At 52.0% G+C, this 17,330-nt stretch overlaps 1 protein-coding gene across 1 annotated transcript in view; it reads left to right on the top strand.

Moving 5' to 3' along the window:
• Window positions 1-17,330, top strand: part of LOC126087495 (uncharacterized) — a 153,667-nt gene that overhangs the window by 99,742 nt on the left and 36,595 nt on the right. Inside the window, exons 44-50 of the mRNA XM_049905028.1 lie at window positions 95-451; window positions 1,932-2,288; window positions 4,460-4,804; window positions 7,324-7,455; window positions 11,882-12,089; window positions 14,213-14,379; window positions 16,040-16,152. Coding sequence (XP_049760985.1) covers window positions 95-451; window positions 1,932-2,288; window positions 4,460-4,804; window positions 7,324-7,455; window positions 11,882-12,089; window positions 14,213-14,379; window positions 16,040-16,152 — 1,679 coding nt within the window. The remainder of the gene's footprint in view (window positions 1-94; window positions 452-1,931; window positions 2,289-4,459; window positions 4,805-7,323; window positions 7,456-11,881; window positions 12,090-14,212; window positions 14,380-16,039; window positions 16,153-17,330) is intronic.

Here is a 17,330-nt window from a genome sequence, read left to right as displayed (position 1 = left end):
TTACACTGAGATTCTGCAACATGGCTTCTATGTGGGGGCTGGGAGAGGAGGTAGGGGACTGGCTTGGCCTCACCTTGGTCTCTCTTGGTGGCAGAGCCCAGCTGTGCTGTCCCTGAATGGCTCCCTCCTGGCCCACAACTGCGAGGCCAGCCTGGTGGCACAAATATCCTCTGGGGACACCTTCACCAGGGCCCATGTCCACACAGCCTGTGGCCGCCACACCCTCCTGGAAGCTGGCCTGCTGCACATGTGGCCATCGCTTCAGGCTCTGGGAGTCTCCCCTGACAGCCACATCCGAGTATCGGTAGAGCGAAGTGAAGCCTCCAGTGCCCAGCTTGAGGTGGCCCTGGGCCAGTGCACCCTGACTGCCTACAGAGAGGAGAGGGCCGAGGCCAATGCCACTCACGTCAACTGGACCCTCTCACTAGTGAACCGCTGTCCCCTGCTGGAGGTATGTCCCCATCATCAGCCTGGGGTCCTGGCAGGGCTCCCACCTCCCTCAGCAATTATTAGCTGCCTACTATGCTCAGGGTCCCTGTGTAGTGCAAACAGTTAACATGCTCAACTGCTAACTGCAAGGTTGGAGGTGTGAGTCCCCCTAACAGTGCCACACAAGAAGGGCTGGCAGTCTGCTTCCAAAAAATTAGCCATTGAAAACCCTGTGGAGCACAGTTCTACCCTGACACACGTGGGGTCGCCATGAGTTGAAATTGGCTTGACGGCAACTGATTTACTGCAGTTGGCGTGGGGAATGTCTGTTCTTTTTGCAGTTGCCACCTGAATTTGGGGTTTCATCAGCTATGAAGCTTTGAGCCAGAAATAGGACTGAAACCGAATGTTCTCCCCTTTCGAGAAGGGCCCTGCCAAGCCACTGGCTGCGCTTCCTCTCTGGGGCTCAGCTTGATGGTTTTTTTCATGATCTGGCTTATCACAGTCCTAGGATTATGGATCTAGGAGTTATAATAAGAATAGTCAAAAAATAACAGGTCATTGATCATGTACTGTGTGCTGAGCTCTGTGCCGATGTCTCAAGGACATGCATGTTAAATCCTCCTCCCGTGAGGAGGAGGCTGCTTGTGTCCTGGGTCTGGGGCTCGGAGAGGTTGGGGGCTGGAGTGAAGCTAGCCCTGCCACTCCCATCTTGGGTCAGTGCCCCCATGTGGGGCGTCTTTGAACCCTGATAGAACAAGTCACTTAGAATCCCTGCCCTCCAGCCAATAACTGTTGATACTGATGGTGGATTTTGATATTCAGCCGTTCTTGATACCTGGCCCTGAAATAGCAAGTCACAAGTATTAACTTACACCTCTGAATGACTTGTGATGTACATGCTTTGATTATTCCAATTTTAATCAAAAAAACTGCTTGTCGTCGAGTGAACCCTGACTCATGGTGACCTGACATGTGTCAGAGCAGAACTGTGCTCCATAGGATTTTCAGTGACTGATTTTTCCAAGGTAGATTGCCAGGCCTTTCTTCTGAGGCATCTCTGGGTAAACTTGAACCTTCAACCTTTCAGTTAGCAGCTGAGTGCTTTAACTGTTTGTACCACCCAGGGACTCCCATTCCCATTTTAGAGATGGGGAAACTGAGGCCCGCAGATTGGAAAAGCAGGGCCAGTGGTGGAGCCAGAGCTGGAGCCCACGTCTGTGGGTTGGTGGCTTAAGCCACTTTGCTGTTTGGCGGTGAGGACGGTGTAGATGAGTGTTGGGAAGTAGATCACCAGGCCATTCTTCCGAGGCACCACTGGGGAGGCTCAAACCTTTCAGTTAGCAGCTGAGCATGTTAACTGTTTTGAACTACCCAGGGACTCCAAGCATACAGTTGGCATGTCATAATTGCTGAGGGAAGTGAATATACAAGATGACGAGAAAAGAATCAACTTGAGCCCCAGAGAGGAGCTGCCCCTGAACCTCACCTCCTCCTTCCAGGCAGCAGGTGTCCCTCGGGTCCTGTACTCGGAGGGCAGCCTGAGTCATGGCCCTTGTGAGTTTGACCTGGCCGCGGGCCTCCACAGTGACAGCGGGGACGCCCACCTGCAGCTGGCCCGTACCTGCCAGCACCAGACTGCAGTTCTTGGACGCCTGACCCACTCTCTGCCCCTGCTGGGCCGCCTGGGCCTACCACCCAGCAACACCCTCAGCCTGACTGCCAGGCCTGGCTTTGCTGTACACAGCTCCCTGGCCCTCAAGGTGGGGCCGTGCGCCCTTCAGGGGACCCTGGAGCACCGTGCTGGGAACTGGAGTGAGTGGACGCTGAGCACCGAGCCAGGCTGCCCACTTCTGGAGGTGTGTATGGTGGGCCAGGGAAGTGAGCGGGCAGCTCTGAGCACTATCACCAAGGCTTCCTGAGTCTCTGCTGGGGTGAGGTGTGAGCAGGGCAGGCCCCTCCCTCCAGGGGCTCTCTAAGACCCCTAGTTACTTTCTCCCAGACACCCTCTCTAGTCCTCACAGTATCCTGTATCCCCATTCAGCAGATGAGTAAACTGAGGCTGGGAGAGATTAGAATCACATGGTGCTATGACATTAAAGGGCCATGGGCTCGGGGATCTCTAAGAAGAATCTGTCTTTTTTAGTAACACTCTGGAGTCCCCAGGTGGCACAGACTACTTACTGAAAGGTTGGTGGTTCAAACCCACCCAGAAGTGCCTCTGAATAAAGGCCTGGCGATCTTCCGAAAGTCATAATCATTGAAAACCCTATGGAGCAGCTCTACTCTGTACACATAGGGTTGCCATGAGTAGGAATCAACTCATTGGCAGCTGGTTTGTTTTTTTGGTTTTGGGGTAACATTTTGAGCTCAGGGAGGAAATCACTGTCAGCCGAGCGGGGAACAGTTGTGCCCTGGTTCTAACCTGTCTAACACAGGCTTGGTGTTACCTGCTCCAAGAGAGTCCACCTCAGACGGGGTTTGAGAATTGCCTGGTGATTTGGGGGAGGGGAAGCTGTGTCTCTGGGGAAGGGGAATGCTGGAGTCATCGGTGAGCAGACCAGCCCCTTGTCCTCGTCTGAGTGGGGTGTATGGACACTCTGCCTGTGTCCTTGTCCGTCTGTCCTCCCAGCTGGGAGGACAGGGTCTTGTCCGCTAAGCACCCTGAACACAGATCGATCGGCACCCATGGGCAGCCTGTCAATACTAATCAAGTGGACAGAGAGTGGCTACGAGAAAGAGAGAGTAAGGCATCATGGGATAAAGCAGCCCTGTCTACTAGAACTTCCTATGAGAAAACCTTTTTTCTGCTGTTCAGTATGACAATCACATGCAGCTGCTGAGCACCTGAAGTGCAACTAGGGTCGCTGAGGAGCTGAATTTTTACTTTAAATTGAAGAAGCCACATGTGGCTAGTGACTACCTGTAGCAGGGTGCTCCGGAGCAGCAGGATCAATAGGGGTGTGGTGTGTGCGTGTGCGTGCACGCACGCATGTGCATACACGCCTACCTACCCGTTACTGTCAAGTCAGTTCCAACTCATGGTGACCCTATGTGGGTCAGAGTTGAACTGCACCCCATGGTGTTTTCAAAGGTGGACTCAAACCTGCAACCTTTCGGTTAGCAGCCAAATATGTTAACTGTTTGCATGACCCAAGGACTCCATATTGGTGCATGTGATTGCAGGAGCTGGTGAGTCAAATCCATAGGGCAGGTAGCAGGCTGAAAATTCAGACAGGATTTTAACGATGCTGCAGTCTTGAGGCAGAGTTTCTTCTTCCCTGGGCAACCTCAGCTTTTGCTCTTAAGGCCTTCAACTGCTTGGATGAGGCCCATGCACATTATTGAGGGTAATCTCCTTTATTTAGAGCCTGCCAGTTGTAGATGTCAACCATGTCTACAGAACACCTTCACAGCAACACCTGTCTAGACAAGCGTTTGACCAAAACACCTGTCACTGTAGCCTAGCCTGTTCGGCACATAAAGTTAAGCATCGCACTGCATGTTGGACAGCACAGATTTAAGACGTACAATCCCAGCTCTGCCACTTAGCAGCCATATGATCCTGGGCAACTCACTTTGCCTCTTTGAGCCTCAGTTTTCCTCATCTGTAATATGGGGATAAAACTCGTTTCCATTGAGTCAACTCTGACTCATAGTGACCCTGTAGGACCGAGTAGAACTGCCCCATAGGGTTTCCAAGGAGAGGTTGGTAAATTTGAACTTCTAACCTTTTGGATAGCAGCCAAATGCTTAACCACTGTGCCACCAGGGCTCCAATATGGGAATAGTGACCGCCAACTAGGTAGAGCTGCCAGACAGGATGAAAAGAGGGCGCTGTTGTATAGCACCGAGCATGAGCCCTGGCTCTTGCTGTGTGCTCTCTATAAGTGGCCGTTGTGTGTTACTGTTGCCGATTTGTTGTTAGCGTGATGGTTCGGGGAAGCACAGCCAGGCACGGGGTAGGAGGGTGAGGGTCACGGTCATTCCTGGTGCAGAACTGCCCTCTGACCTTCTTTCTGGGGTCCAGCAGGGCCTGGGCCTCCCAGCAGGCACGAAGTTCAGTGGCTCACTGCAAGAAGCAGAAGCATCGGGGGCACTTGCCACGGCTGGCCAGGCCGCTTCCCTGACCTTGGCTGGAGCCATGCTTGCGTCCCAGGCCACATTCCGTGCGAAGCTGAAGCACACACTATCTGCACTTCAGACTGTACCCCCAGAGACCTCGTTGACCCTCTGGCTCAGACAGGAGGCTGGGTACCAGCTGGGCCTGGAGATGCAGGTGGGGGCCTGCAAGCTGAGGGGCAGCGGTGAGCTGCAGCTGGAACGCAGGCTGCAGTGGCACGTGCTGGGCGAGAGCTCCTGCGAGGCCCTGCAGGTAGGCAGGGGGCTCAGAGGGTGGGGTAGGGGCCGATACTAGGGCCTCTGGGGGGCAGGAGAGGGTCCCTCCTTTAGCCACTGGAAAAACAAGAGAGTGATGGACTCATTAGGTATTTATTGAGCACCTACTGTGTGCCCTGGAGATACAGCCATAAACAAATACAGAAATGCCTGGCCTCATGGGATGGGCTTTCCAGCAGGGGGAGCTAGTGATACACAGGAAAAATAAGTGAGTGATAAATCCAAAACCAGACCTGTTGTCGTTGAGAGCAGCTGGTGGATTCGAACTGCCTACCTTTTGGCTAGCAGTCGAGCTCTTAACTACTGCGCTACCAGGGCTCCAAGTGAGTGATGGGGTATATTAAAAAGGAGCCCTGGTGGTGCAGCAGTTATACACTCTACAGCTAACCAAAAGGTTAGCAGTTTGAACCTGTCAGCAGTTCTACAGGAGAAAGATGTGGTGGTCTGATTCTGTAAAGATCACAGCCTTGGAAACTCTATGGGGCAGTTTTACTCTACCCTGTAGGGTCGCTATGAGTCAGAATTCGCTCGATGGCAATGGTTTGGGTTGTGGTATATTAGAGGATGAGGTGTCCCTGGGTGGTGCAGCTGAAAGGTGGATGGTTGAACCTACCCAGAGGCCTGGTGATCTGCCTCTGAAAGTCCACAGCCCTGAAAACCCTCTGGAGCGGTTCTCTGCACACATGCGGTCGCCATGAGCTGGAGTCAACTTGAAAGCAGCTGGTTTGGTTTGTCTGGTTTATGAGAGAATGGAGGATATGGGGAAATGGAAAGTGGGGGTGGGTAGCGGAGGGTGTTGGAGAGATGTGGGATAGGCTTGTAATTTTATATCAGTTGGTCAAGGTAGGCTTAGAGACAAGATGACATTTGAGTCAAGACTCGAAGGAGATGAGGGAGGACCCATGTGGGTTTTGGGAGAATGTTCTGGGCAGAAGGTCTGGCCTGTGCAAAGTCCCCGAGTTGGGCTGGAGACGAAGGGGCCTTTTCAAGGACCAGGTTAGCCAACTGTTTCTATAAAAGTTCAGGTCATAAATATTCTAGGCTTTGTGGGCCACCCAGTCTCTCAGTTACTCAGCTGTGCTGTTGTCACATGAAAGCTGCCACAGACAATACATGAATGAATGGGCATGGCTGTGTTCCAATAAAACTTTACAAAAGCAGGCAATGGGCTGGATTTGCCCCCTGTTTTAAAGAAGTGGTCAGATTCAGGATATGTTGTAGAGGTGGAGTGGATCTGGTGGAAGTTTGGATATGGGTATGAGAGAGAGGAGTTGGGGCCCGTACCACTGCTCTTGCCCTGAGTAACTGGGGGGCTGGAGTAACCCTCTCCTGAGTGGGTGGGCTGTGGGAGGAGCAGGTTGTAGAGAGGGCTGTGGTTGAGTTGGGAGTTCTGTTTTAGACATGTTGACTTTGACATGCCTGATAGACTCCAAGTGGAGGCATGGGGGCGGGCAGTGTTGGACCCCAGAGGTAAGACGTGGTCTGCACTGAGTCTTTAGCCTGTAGACGGTGCTCGAAGCCACAAGATTGGATGAGATGGTGTGGAGTGGGTGTAGACTGAGCCTGGGGTTCCCCAACTTACAACGTTGGGGAGGTGAGAAAGAACCAGCAAAAGATACTGAAAAGAAGGAACCAGGAGGAGGAAGAACCCCAAGAGAGAAGGACCTCAGAATCCAAGGAAGAAAGTGTTTCAAAGAGGAGGGAAGGGTTACTGGGATCCAATCCTGTGACAGGTCAGGGGGACGTCAGGGAGCCAGGGCATCGGGCTCTGGGGGGGCCTAGGAAGACCACCTTCAAGGCCAGGAGAGACCAAATTCTGAATCCCAGATCCCCTCTGCCTTCCTGGATGGTCTTGACCAAGTCGTTGCTCCCCTCTGGGTCCCAATGACATCTCATAAAATGGGGCACAAAGACCTGCTCCATTGCGAAGATCAGCTAACACAGCAAACGCTCCTTGCCCAGCACCACCGCCTGCGTAGCCGGCACCAGTCAACGATGGTTTCTTTCCCTCGTGATGCTGGTGATGAGCTGGCAAGAAGGCTTGAGAGACCGTCACTGAGGCCAGCCTCCCAGCCTGTTTCCTGGACACACTCCCTTCTGTTGCCCTGGTGAGGGCAGATGTTAGGGTTCTTGCTCCCGGGAGGTAGATGGAAAGGGAGGAGAGAGTTGGGGAAATGGGAGTTCTACAGCTGCTATTGGGAAAGCTGTCTGCCAGCTGGGCTGAGGACGAGCTTGGTTTTCTTGGACGCGAAAACCGGATCACTCATGGTTTGTGGGGTGTGTGGGGAGGGAGAAGCTTATTAATCTGTGCAGCAGTTCCAACCTCGGGTCCTTAGATGCCTTGAGAAGTGGATCAGAGTCATAAACCTGCTCCCAGAAGACTCACACATACACACCCACGCCCTAGTCTGTGGTCAGCTCCAGGGGGGTCATCCACTGTGGACCCTGCCCACCCAGGTTAAGAAGCTGTGCTTTCATGGCCTTACACCCCTCTAGGCCCTGGGGTTCCCTGGGCGAGTCAACAGCTCCGGCTACATCGTGGTGAACTCTGTGGTACTGGACACCCAGGCACTGGTCACCGTGGATACCGTAACGCTGCGGACGTTGCTCAACCTCAAGACGATGGAGGTGAGGGAGTAGGCGGGCGGGTGGGAGTGCCTGGGGTGGCCAGGGGAAGGAGGGGTACCGCATGACCTCCTGGTGCCAACACTGCCCACCGTCACTTCCACTTGGCATGCTCAGGAGGCTGCCAGGAGAAAGATTCCTGGGCACCCTCCAAGCTCCTAAGAGAAGCACCTCTGGACCTCATAGTAGACAGATAGGGCTTCTTTGGAGAAATTCTTCAGCCGCCCCCACCCTCGAGCTCCCCACTCTTCTCTTGCTTGTTTGCTTTTTAAAAGCCTTTTTATCGAAGTAGCACAAAAATGTGCCAAAGAGGGCACTAAATAAGACTGTAGCCATCACCTGCCTGTCAGTAGACACTTGCGTGTTGCTATGATGCTGAACAGATTTCAGCAGAGCTCCCAGGCTAAGACAAACTAGGAAGAAAGGTCTGGCAATCTACTTCTGAAAATCAGCCAGTGAAAACCCTGGGATCACAACAGTCTGATCTGTCACCAACCGTAGGGGTGGCGAGGAGCAGGCGGTTTTGTTCCACTGTGTGCGGAATCGCTATAGCCGACTCAGTGGCAGCTAACGATGTAATGTATATACATACGTATAGAAAACTGCACAGGTGATAAACATACAGCTTAATGAATTTTCACAAACTGAACACTCCAGCACCTACCTCAAAGCACAGAACTCAACCAGCACCCCAGAAGCCCCTTTTGGCCCTTCCAATTACTAACCACCCTGCAAAGGTCACTGCACGTATGACTTCTCCCGACATGGGTCGGTTTCACATGTTCTTGAGCATTATGTCCTTGGAAGCTTCCAGCGTGTTCTTTTGTATCTGTCTGCTTTTGTTCAGATCATGTTTATGGGATTCACCAGGCTGGTGTTAATTGTTCATGTTCACAGCTGTGTAATCCTTCTGTTGTGCGTATTCATGTATTTGTTCTACTGCTAGTCAGCATTTGAATCATGTCTTAATTACCTAAACAAACAAACAAAAACCAAACCCATTGCCATCAAGTGGATTCCAACTCCTAGGGACTCTATGGATCAGAGTAGAACTGCCCCATAGGGTTTCCAAGGAGTGGCTGGCAGATTCAAACTGCCAGCCTTTGGTTGGCAGCCAAGCTCTTAACCATGGTGCCACCTACTGCTGTAATGGAAATACCACAAGTAGTGGCTTTAACTTTGGTGACCCAATTATTTCCTGCTTTGAATTTTTTGTTGATACCATGTGTTTTCATTAACGGAAGCATGCCGAATCATTGAGTGTGTCTGAATTTTCGGTAGGTAGTATGGTTTTTTTTTTTTTTTAGTATGGGTTTGTTTGTTTATCGCCCCCTCACACAAGCCTACCCTGAGTGTTAAGTGGGACATACGAAATACCACTAATTATACCCCAGAGTCCCCACCAGGTCTATTGGTACATATGTGTAACCAATATGAATTTTCAAAATTTTCATTTTTCCTACCAGAAATTCAGACACCTTATACAATACCCTGTAGAAACAGTAGTTCGCAGCACACTCCCATTTCCTTGGTTTCAAGCAGTCATAAAGGCCGCTGCTTGGTGGCAGCATGCACTGTCAGCAGCATAGCAGCTTCCCAGTAAACACCAGAGGCTAAAACAGCTTACGGTCACTATATGTACCACCAGGCACGAAAGGATTAAATAAGAGGAGTGTTTTTCCACAGTTCTGGAGGCTGAAAGTCCAAATCAGGGTTTTGGCTGTGTCGATTTCTTTTATGGTCCTTTCTCCTAGCTTCTGTTGACTGTTGTCCATCCTTGATGTCCCCAGGTGTCTGCTGTCCCCCTGTGTGTGTCTCTGTCCTGTTCTTTTTAGAACTCAGAAGTGATTAGATCTAGGACTCAGCCTACTCTGGTGCGACTTCGTTAACATAACAAGAGAAAAACCCTGTTTCCAAACAGGGCCGTGTTTACAGGCACCAGTAAAACCAGTTGCCATCTCATGGCAACCCTGTGTGTGGCAGAGTAGAAGTGGGCTCCACAGGGGCTTCAATGGCTGATCTTTCCGAAGTCAATCACCAGGCTTTTTTCAGATGCACCTCTGGGTGGACTCCAACCGCCGACCTTTCAGTTAGCATTCGAGCACCTTAACCCTTTGTACCACCCAGGGTCTCCATTTACAGGCACAGGGGTTAGGATTTTAACAGATATTTTGGGGGACACAATTCAATGCACAACAGATAGCGTCCAGTTTTTGTTTGCTGCCGATAGAGCTGTTTGGAACTTTCTTGCCTGTGCCATTTAGTGAACTTACATGCCCATTTGTGTTGTTATACGCCTAGTAGTGGAAGTGCCGGGTCATAGGGTATGTGTAGGTTCACTTTCACTTTTCTGATTGTAACTTGAACTAGCTGGCCTTCCCAAAGCTCCTTGGGAGAGTCACTAACCACTGCTTAATTTAAACCCAACCCCTTCCCCCAATTTTTAAAAAATCCCTGCTGCATCTCACCCAGGCATGTGACATTGAGTTACCTGAACGAGAAGCAGCTCCACCTGCAGGTCAGCACTTGTCATCCTGCAAGTCTCCTAATTCCTTATCTGATGGTTTTCTCTGGCCAAACAACATTCTGGGGGCCCCTCCCCATGCTACACTGAAGCCTTGCTCTCTGACGTTCTGCCCCTGGGGGCAGAATTCCCACTTGAATGTTGCACCTGTCACGTGACTCTTCATATCAGACACCCCAAACACATTCACTACATTTTTAACAGTCTGTCCAGCGGTTTTTCCATGACACCATGGCCAACAGAGGGAAAAAAAGAGAGCCGTGATTTCACTTTGTGGGTGGTTTGCTTTCTGCTCTGTCCACCTCGCAGGCCCCTGAGTCTTCACTTCCCTTGCTCCAGTGTACGACCAGCAGGTACCCCGCGTGCTGCTGACACACAGCCTGCCCCAGCCCAGCCCCATGACCCTCCCAGTCCGCACCTTGCTGGACCTGGCCACCAAGTGGCCCGGGCCCAGCTACAAGCGCACTCTGCCTGTTGAAGTGGACGGCAGACAGGTGTGGGGCTCAGCTGGCAGAGTCCTTGGGGTTGGGGAGCTGTGGCAATGGCTGAGCCCAGTGGCCCAAGTCCCACAGTCATCCGCCCCCCACAGGTGTCCGAGGAAGTTACCTTCGCTCAGCGGCCACAGCACATGTCTCTCAACTACACACTCCAACACGGTATCCCCACACTGTACACGCTGTGGGTGGGGGACAAGATGGGCCTACAGATTGGCCTCGGCAAGCGCCAGTGATGGTGGGAATCAGTGTGGTCATTCTTCCATCCATTCAAGAACTTTTTTTCTTTTTTCAATTTTTTTAATCGTGGTAAAATACAACAGAAAATTTGCGCCACTTAACCATTTTCAGGTGTACAATTCCGTGGCCTCACTCACGCTTTCCATGTTGTGAAACCATCGCCGCTATATATTTCCAGAGCTTTTTCATCACCCCAAACTCAGTACCCATTCAGCAATAGCTCCCCATCCCCTCCCCTCACAGCCACTGGTAACCATTTATAACTTTGGTCTTTGTCCATTTACATATTCTAAATATTTCATGTGAATGGGACCATATATAGTATGTGTCCTTTTGTGTCTGGCTTATTTCATTCAGCATATGTTTTGGAGGTTCAGGGTGGCAGTTATATTTCACACCAAGGATGGCAAACTTTTTATCTAAAGGGCCGGATAGTAAATATGTTAAGCTTTGTGGGCCATACAGTCTCTGTTGCAACTCCTCATCTGTGCTGTTGTAGCACAGAAGCAGCTGTATGTACACAAATAAGCATGACTGTGTTCTGATAAAACTTTATTTACAAAAAGCAGGTGGAGGGCCAGATTTGGCCTGTAGGTATAGCTTGCCAACGTCTGTTTCTCCCCACCCAGAACATTTTCCTCTACCCAAAGTCTCCTACCCCATCCCAAGCATCCTTCTCATCTATCCCACGTCCTGATCAGTTCCTCAACATTTTCTCTATGTTGTTGTGTGCCGTTGTGTCAATTCTGACTCATAGCAACCTATAGGACAGCGTAGAACTCCCCCATAGGGTTTCCTAGGCTGTAATTTTTACGGGAGCAGATTGCTAGGTCTTTTCTCCCACAGAGCCACTGAGTGGATTCAAACCACCAACCTTTCAGTTAGCAGCTGAGCACTTAACCATTGTGCCACCAGGGCTCCTTCATTTTCTCTTTAGGTGTGAGCAATTCAGCTCATTCCTTCAGCTTGCATGCCCCACTCAGCAAAACTGTGCTGTGTAGTTAGCCAAAGGGCAACGCCCATGGTGTCTGAAACCTGCTCCTCCGAAGGAGTCTTAGTACCCCCCCACCCCGCCCCCAGCAATGCAGAAGGTTTGCAGGAGCTGTGTGAGCTTGGCTGAGACTGGCTTTTACCGCACAAGGTGACCAGCATCTCCTTGCTGTCATTCCAGGTCTCCGTGGATGTTCACAATGACGGCTCCAGCTTTGAGCATTCTTCATTTGTCTCGGTGGGACCCACATCGCTCAACTACTCCGTGGGCTGTGGTTACCATGATGGGCGCCTGGAGCTCTCTGGCTGGAGTGAACACAACAGTGAGGTCCTATTGAGGGCCGGGGTCCCAAACAAAGCCCAACTCCACACCAAGCTGCAGGTGCACGGTAAGGGCCCCAGTGCACGGCTGGGGAGCTGCTGGGACCTGGATCCAGGCAAGTAGGGAACCCCATCAGGCCTGGGTGGCCCTGAGCTCCTGGACTAACCAGGATGGCCTCGCCTTTCAAGGATCTGACTCCTGGTATGGAGGACAGGGACGATAACAACAGTAATAACAGCCAGCATTGATTGAGTGCCTACTGCATACACACCAGGCAGGCTGTATGCACATGAGCTCATTAAACTTGCCCAACAGTTTCACTTATACAGAGTAAAAGGCGAATCCTTACTGGGGTGTAGGAGGCCCTCACCATTCAAGCCCTTCACCTCTCTGACCGCATCTCCTAACCCCACCCCTACTCAGTCTGCTTCTGGCTGTTCTTCATATGCACCAGCCTGGCTTCCACCGTGGGGCCTTTGCACAGGCCGTTCCCTCTGCCTGGAATGTTCTTGTCCCACTCACGTGGCTGGCTCACCCCCTCAGTTTCTCCAGGTACTCTTCAAATGCCATCTCCTCTTGAGTTCTTTCTTGCCCACCCTATTGAATTTGCACCCTCACCTCCCTCTAGCTCTCCCCACTCCTGTTCCCGGCTTTGTCATTCTCACATACCATGGAACTGACTTAGCAAACCAAAGAAAAAAAAACATGTGTGAAGCGAATTCCAACTCATGGTGATCCCATGAATTATAGGGTAGAACTGTGCTCTGTAGGGTTTTCTTGGCTGTAATTTTTACGGAAGCAGGTTGCCAGGCCTTTCTTCCAAGATGTCACTGGATGGGTTTGAACTGCCAACCTTTAGGTTAGCAGCTGAGTGCAAACTGCACCATCCAGGCTCCAACTTACTTATCAGCTATATTTATTTTTCATCGTCTGTCTTCCACCCACCACACACTAGAATTTATGCTGAATGAGGGCTGGAATGAGTTTAGTCTTGCTGAATGAACATAGTAAGTGTTCAATTAAACGTCTCTTAAATGAATGCGTGAACAAACCTATGAGGTAGGTGTTATTAACATCATCCTTATTCTGCAGACGAGGAAGGGAAGCCCAGAGAGGCTGAGCCACTCGTCCAAGGCCACAGAGCTGGCCAATGATTAGGCTAGGACTTGAACCTAGAGCCACCCTAAGCCCCCATGTAGATTGCAGAGACCTAGCTCTTGAATGATCAGGACCCCGTGTGGCTCCTCCAGCCCCCTGGGTCCTTCTACCCTGGGTCTCCTGTGGGGTGAATGGGGGCCTGGATCAGACAGGGCTGGTCCTTGGTGAGAGCTTACCTCATGGACTGCTTCTAGGAAGGGATGGTTGGGGACGCAGTGGCCTAGATATGGCAGTCATCCCTGGTGTGGCAGCATGCCGGGGCCACCATAACAAGTTCCTGTGACGGGGCATCTGAAAATCACAGACATTCATTCTCTCTCGACTCCGGAGCCAGAGTCCGAAATCAAGGTGCCAACAGGGTTGGTTCCTTCTGGAGGCTGCGAGGGAGAACCTTGCCCCGGCCACTCTCCCAGCTTCTGTGACGGCCAGCGTTCCTTGGCATTGCTTGGCTTGTGCGTGCTTCCCCCCAGCCTCTGCCTGTGTCTTCAGGTGGCTTCTCCCTGTGCGTCTGTCTCTCATCCCCGCTACTGTCTCTTCTAAGGACGTTCATTGGCTTCAGGTCCCACCTGCTTAATCCAGGATGATATCATCTTAAAATCCCTCACTGAATCACATCTGCAAAGACCTGATTTTAAATAAGGTGACATTCACAGGTACTGGGAAATAGTACTCAGACTATATCTTTTGGAGGCCACCATTCAACCCACAAGGAGTCCTGGTGGCACAGTGATTAAAACTCTTGGCTGCTAACCAAAAGTGGATGGTTCAAACCCACCAGCCATTCTGCAGGAGAAAGATGTGCCAATCTGCTTCCGAAAAGATTACAGCTTTGGAGACCCTATGGGGCAGTTCTGTCTGTCCTATAGGGTTGCCATGAGTTGGAATTGACTCAATGGGAGTGGGTATTCAACCCACAGCAGCCTTTCCTGCCTATACCCACAGGCCACAGGGCGTGGCCTCTTTATAGTCTCTGGTGTGTCCTTGAACTGGGAGGGGAGGTGAACCCAATCCTACCACCTTCTCTGCCTCTAGAGACCCAGACCTGGGCCAGTGTGGCCCTCCATGGTGGGGACAACAGGGTCAGTGTGGACATGGCAGCCCTGGTGGACAGGCCGCTCAATGGCACACTGGAGCTGGTGGTGAACGCCAGCCACACAGTGTCTGCCCTCAGGACGCTGGGCCTGCCCTTGGCCAGCCAGGTGAGGAGTGGGCCGGGGTGGCTGGGCGTGGGGTGGGGCCTCCTCCAAATTCTGTCATCTCCCATCCAGTTCCTGGTGTGTAGGGGACCCACCAAGGGGAGGATCGATGGGGGTGATCATGCCTTGTGTTGCTCCAGCACTTTACGGTTTGCAAAGGCCTTATTAACAATGACAACCATTGTAACTAACATCTACAGAGCAGCCTCTATAGTCCCACCCTGGGGCAGGTGTGGACTGGCTTCCCAGAGTCTGGGCTCCCGGGCCTGTGTCCTTTCTGTTGTTCTAGACTTTAATCAGCTTCTGTGTCTAGAGCACGTGCTGTGTGCTCCATACCGTCCTTGGGGTTTTGTAGGTATTCATTCGTTTCATCCTGTAAACACTCCAGCAAGAGGCAGGTCAGCCCAGTCATTACAAATGCAATTCCCAGAGTTCGAATCCCAGCTCTGCCAGTTGTTGACTATATGACCTTGGGCAAATTCCTTGCACTGTCTGTGCCCTCAGTCTCCCCATCTGAAAAATGGGATAATAATTGTACCAGTAACACAGGGATGGTGAGGTCGAATGAGATAAAGCCAGCCGCACACTCCGGACAGCGTCTGGTGCAGCAGGTGCTTCAGAAGCATTTGCTGCTGTGATGATGACTGTGATCGTGACCAAGATTACCATGATCATCGTCATCTCTGGTGCCCACAGGAGCATTTGGGTGGCTTGCTCAAGGCCACATAACTAGTAGGTAGCAAAACGGGGACTCAGACCTGGAGCTGGCCCTTCCCCACAGTGCTCTTCTGCCTCTGAGGGTGATCATTGTGGCCCCACTGCATGGCGTCAGGCCCTACCCAACCACCGTCAACTTGGCAGGAGCTGGCTGTGCCTGGGTGGGCACTCTGCCTCCAAAAGTTGCAGAGCACATTCTGGAAGCACACATTGATGCCTTTTGATGGCCCCCTGTTTTGGATTATTGAACAGTCCCCTGACCCTTAGTCCACTCCACCTGGGGGACGGTCCCCAGAGGTCCAGGCGGGCCAGGATGTCACCTTCGTGTGGAGGATCTAACTCCCTATTCCGTCACTTTGCGTAAAGAGGTCATCCCCATGATGGAGCAGACTAGACCCCTTTTCTCTCCCAACTGCATTGATACCCCCTATTCCTGGCCTCAGTGAGTCCTGGCGATGCAGTGGTTCAGCGCTTGGCTGTTAACTGAACGGCTGCTTTCTCTCCATGGGAGAAAGATGTGGCAGTCTGCTTCCGTGAAGACCACAGCCTTGGAAACCCCGTGGGGCAGTTCTATCCTGTCCTATAGGGTTGCTAGGTGTCAGAATCCACTCGATTGCAATGGGTATTCCTGGCCTCCAGGCTGGGATGGGGGAGATCTGCACTGAGCTGAGTCTCTGCTGGTATCTGGACTGTAAGTCTGCTGGGGATGGGGGCACGATAGGCACTGCCAGCCCTGCCCTGCCCACGGTCCTTACCACCCAGGAGGGTGCATAGCGGGGCCAGGCCTCCTGGACGTCTGTGGCCTCCATGCTGCTGTGGGCTGGGGGAGCGAGGCACGCTGGGGCTACAGGACGTGGCTGGCATCCCTGCCTGCCGTGCGAGGGTTTGCAGGCCCCCCAGGCCCCCACACCTCTCAGCCTGCTGCCTCTTCCTGCTCCCTACTTAGCTCGTGCTCCGGAAACTCTGGGCAGCGGAAGAGATGGGCTCCTCCCTGCAACTGACGTGTGATTCTCAAGCCTGCCTGGTCCTCGACGTTCATGGCCAGAACCAGGCACGCAGGTGAGGGGTGCCCTAGGGGCTTCTGAGAGCAGGGGGTGGAGTAGCCGTTAGCTGCACTCCTACTGTGTGCTGACACCAGACACAAGGCCTCCTTGACTCCTCCCAGTCCCCCTGCATGGAAGTAGAAAAGGAAGCTCAGACAGGCAGAGTGACTTACCCAGGGTCACGTAGCTAATAACTTCACCTCTGGGGGCAGGACATCAATCAGGAGTCCTTGGTCCCACAAACCAAATGATAGCAGGCCTCGAATGCCCATCAATAAGCACAACGAGTTTTGAGTCTGGAGCCCCTACTGGGTGCCTGGCATAGTGCTCAGTGCTCTCACAGTTGGGCTGAATCAGGGTAGACCACTGGCTGGGCTTCCACAGGACCCGGATGAGCACCCAGACCAAGTCATTGAGGGAGACAAGTGAGCCCCTTGTTGAAAGATGGTGTTTTTGTTGATGGCGGTGCTCACCTGTGGGTGAGTTTGCCTCTCAGGGCACATTTGGCAACATCTAGAGACATGTTTGTTACAACTGGAGGTTGCTACTTATATCTAGTGGGTAGAGGCCAGGGATGCAGCTAAACGTCCTGCAATGAGAGACGGCCCCCACAACAGAGAATTATCTGGTCCAAGATATCAGTAGTGCCAAGGTTAAGAAGCCCTGGTGTAGAGGACCCATCGGGATGGGGCAGCACCTGGGGCTAACCACAGTGGGGAGCCGTTACCACCCTAGGCTTAGAGGGGTAAGGGGAGGGGAACTGTATGGAGAGGTTGCAGGGAGGGAGCCTGAGTTTATTCTACCTCCCAGTCCTACTGGGATGCCCACTGGCCAGACCCACAGGGGTCCTTTGGTGAGCACACAGATGACAAGCAACCCAGTACCACTGTTATCCTTTTACACAGAAAAAGTGTATGCAGGGTGTATCCTTTTACCATACTTATTCAGTCTGTATGCTGATTAAATAAGCTGAGAAGCTGGACTATATGAAGAATAGGGCATCAGGATTGGAGGAAGACTCATTAACAACTTGTGATATGCAGAAGACACAACCTTGCTTGCTGAAAGTGAAGAGGACTTGAAGCAGTTATTGATGAAGATCAAAGACTACAGCCTTCGGTATGGATTGCACCTCAACATAAAGAAAACAAAAATCCTCACAACTGGACCAGTAAGCAGCATTGAGATAAACGG

This window comes from Elephas maximus, chromosome 12 (genome assembly GCF_024166365.1).
Source record: "Elephas maximus indicus isolate mEleMax1 chromosome 12, mEleMax1 primary haplotype, whole genome shotgun sequence".
NCBI classification, from domain to species: Eukaryota; Metazoa; Chordata; class Mammalia; order Proboscidea; family Elephantidae; genus Elephas; species Elephas maximus.
The sequence above is the reverse complement of the archived record's forward strand: the minus strand, read 5'-3'. Positions and strand labels throughout refer to the sequence as shown.